The 1,390-nt window shown below is 47.0% G+C and overlaps 1 protein-coding gene across 1 annotated transcript; it reads right to left on the reverse strand.

Annotated features, from left to right (window-relative positions):
• Window positions 1-609: 609 nt before the first annotated feature.
• LOC124986448 (double homeobox protein A-like) lies at window positions 610-1,137 on the reverse strand. Its single transcript, XM_047554805.1, has one exon. The coding sequence runs from the start codon at window positions 1,135-1,137 to the stop codon at window positions 610-612; it is 528 nt and encodes a 175-aa protein (XP_047410761.1).
• Window positions 1,138-1,390: the final 253 nt, after the last annotated feature.

A 1,390-nucleotide genomic window follows, 5' to 3' on the forward strand; every position in this document is an offset into this window, starting at 1 on the left:
CAAAGCAGGTGCCCTTTGACTTGTGTTGAAAATGTTCCAGCTCTGCCCCCGCAGAAATCTACAAGTGCATCTCCAGGCACCTAACTGATGGCTCCTCACCCTCTCAGTGGGCCACTGATGCAGGCAGCAGGACATCTTGGTCAAGCAGAGTTCAGACTTGAATTCTGCCTGTGGCCTGAATAAGACAACATGGGTGTTTCGTGGTGCAAGCTTCCTGCCTGCCTTGCTCTGGGGGAGTTGTACTTGCTCCTGTCTTCTCTTCAACTCCTTGTAAAACCCCACAGAGAAGGTTGACAGAAGCTGAGAGAGGGCAGAGGATGAAGCACACTAGCAATGTGTCTGTGGTGTGGACCCAGTAATGGTGAAGCACTCTTCAGTTTGTGAAGGAAGCTGGTTACCCTCAATGTTACCATTGTAGTTTGGATCCGGAAGGTTCCCCAAAGACTGGGTTCCCAGTGCAGCAGTGTTCAGAGGTGGGGCTTCTGAGAAGTGACTGGATCATGAGGGCTGAAGTTGGTGCCATCTTGTGTGTCTTCCATACCCTGAACTCTGTCACAGGTCTCGTCCCTGGCCTTGTTCAACGGATTCATCAGATTCTTCTTTTTTGTCTTATCCCTGGCCTTGTCCAAAGGATTCATCAGGTATTTTTTTTTTCCTCTGCACACCTGATCTAGATCTTCTATTTTGAAACCAAGTTTGGACTTTCGACTCAGGAACTCCAATGTCGTCAGCAAGCTGTTCTCTGCAGTGGATCCCAGGGTAGGGGTTTTTCCTGAAGGCCTTGATGAGGGCGCGCAGCTGAGAACGGCTGTAGATGGTGCGGCACTGTCTGACCTGTTCATGTGGAATCTGTTCTGGAAGGTGATCTTGCCCAGGGTCTTGGCTAGATTCCAGGGCTTCCTTTTGTTCTCCTCTTTTCTGGAATGAGTATCTAGCTCTGCGATTCTTAAACCAAAGCTGAATTCTTGGCTCTTCAGTATCGATTTCCAAAGCAAGTCTGAGTCTGGTAGCATAACCTGGGTATGGCATTTGGTTAAAGGTGTCGATGAGGATTTTCAGCTGCTCTTTGGTGAATTTAGTGCGATTACGCCTATATTTCTGTGGCATAGGCCTGTTTGAAGAGCTGTCTTGCGCCATGTTGGAAGAGTCCCGGTAGCCAAGAATCCATCCAAGAGATCCTGGGGAAAATTATTTTTTAAAACTATTTTTGATATTATTCACACACTGATTTTTTTTCTCAAAATGGAACAAAAAAGATTCACTGACAAATGAAACTTAAATGCCCTATGTGAAGACCATCTGCCATTCTTTCTCTGACTACATACGGGACCACCTGAAAACTGACAGAGAGCACCTTCTAAACACCAGACACCAAGTTCAGTACACCCTC

Source organism: Sciurus carolinensis, chromosome 6, assembly GCF_902686445.1.
Source record: "Sciurus carolinensis chromosome 6, mSciCar1.2, whole genome shotgun sequence".
Lineage (NCBI taxonomy): Eukaryota > Metazoa > Chordata > Mammalia > Rodentia > Sciuridae > Sciurus > Sciurus carolinensis.

What these genes read in the sequence shown, in the direction of transcription:
- LOC124986448 (XM_047554805.1), bottom strand. Translation starts at nt 1,137, where the DNA reads ATGGCGCAAGACAGCTCTTCAAACAGGCCTATGCCACAGAAATATAGG.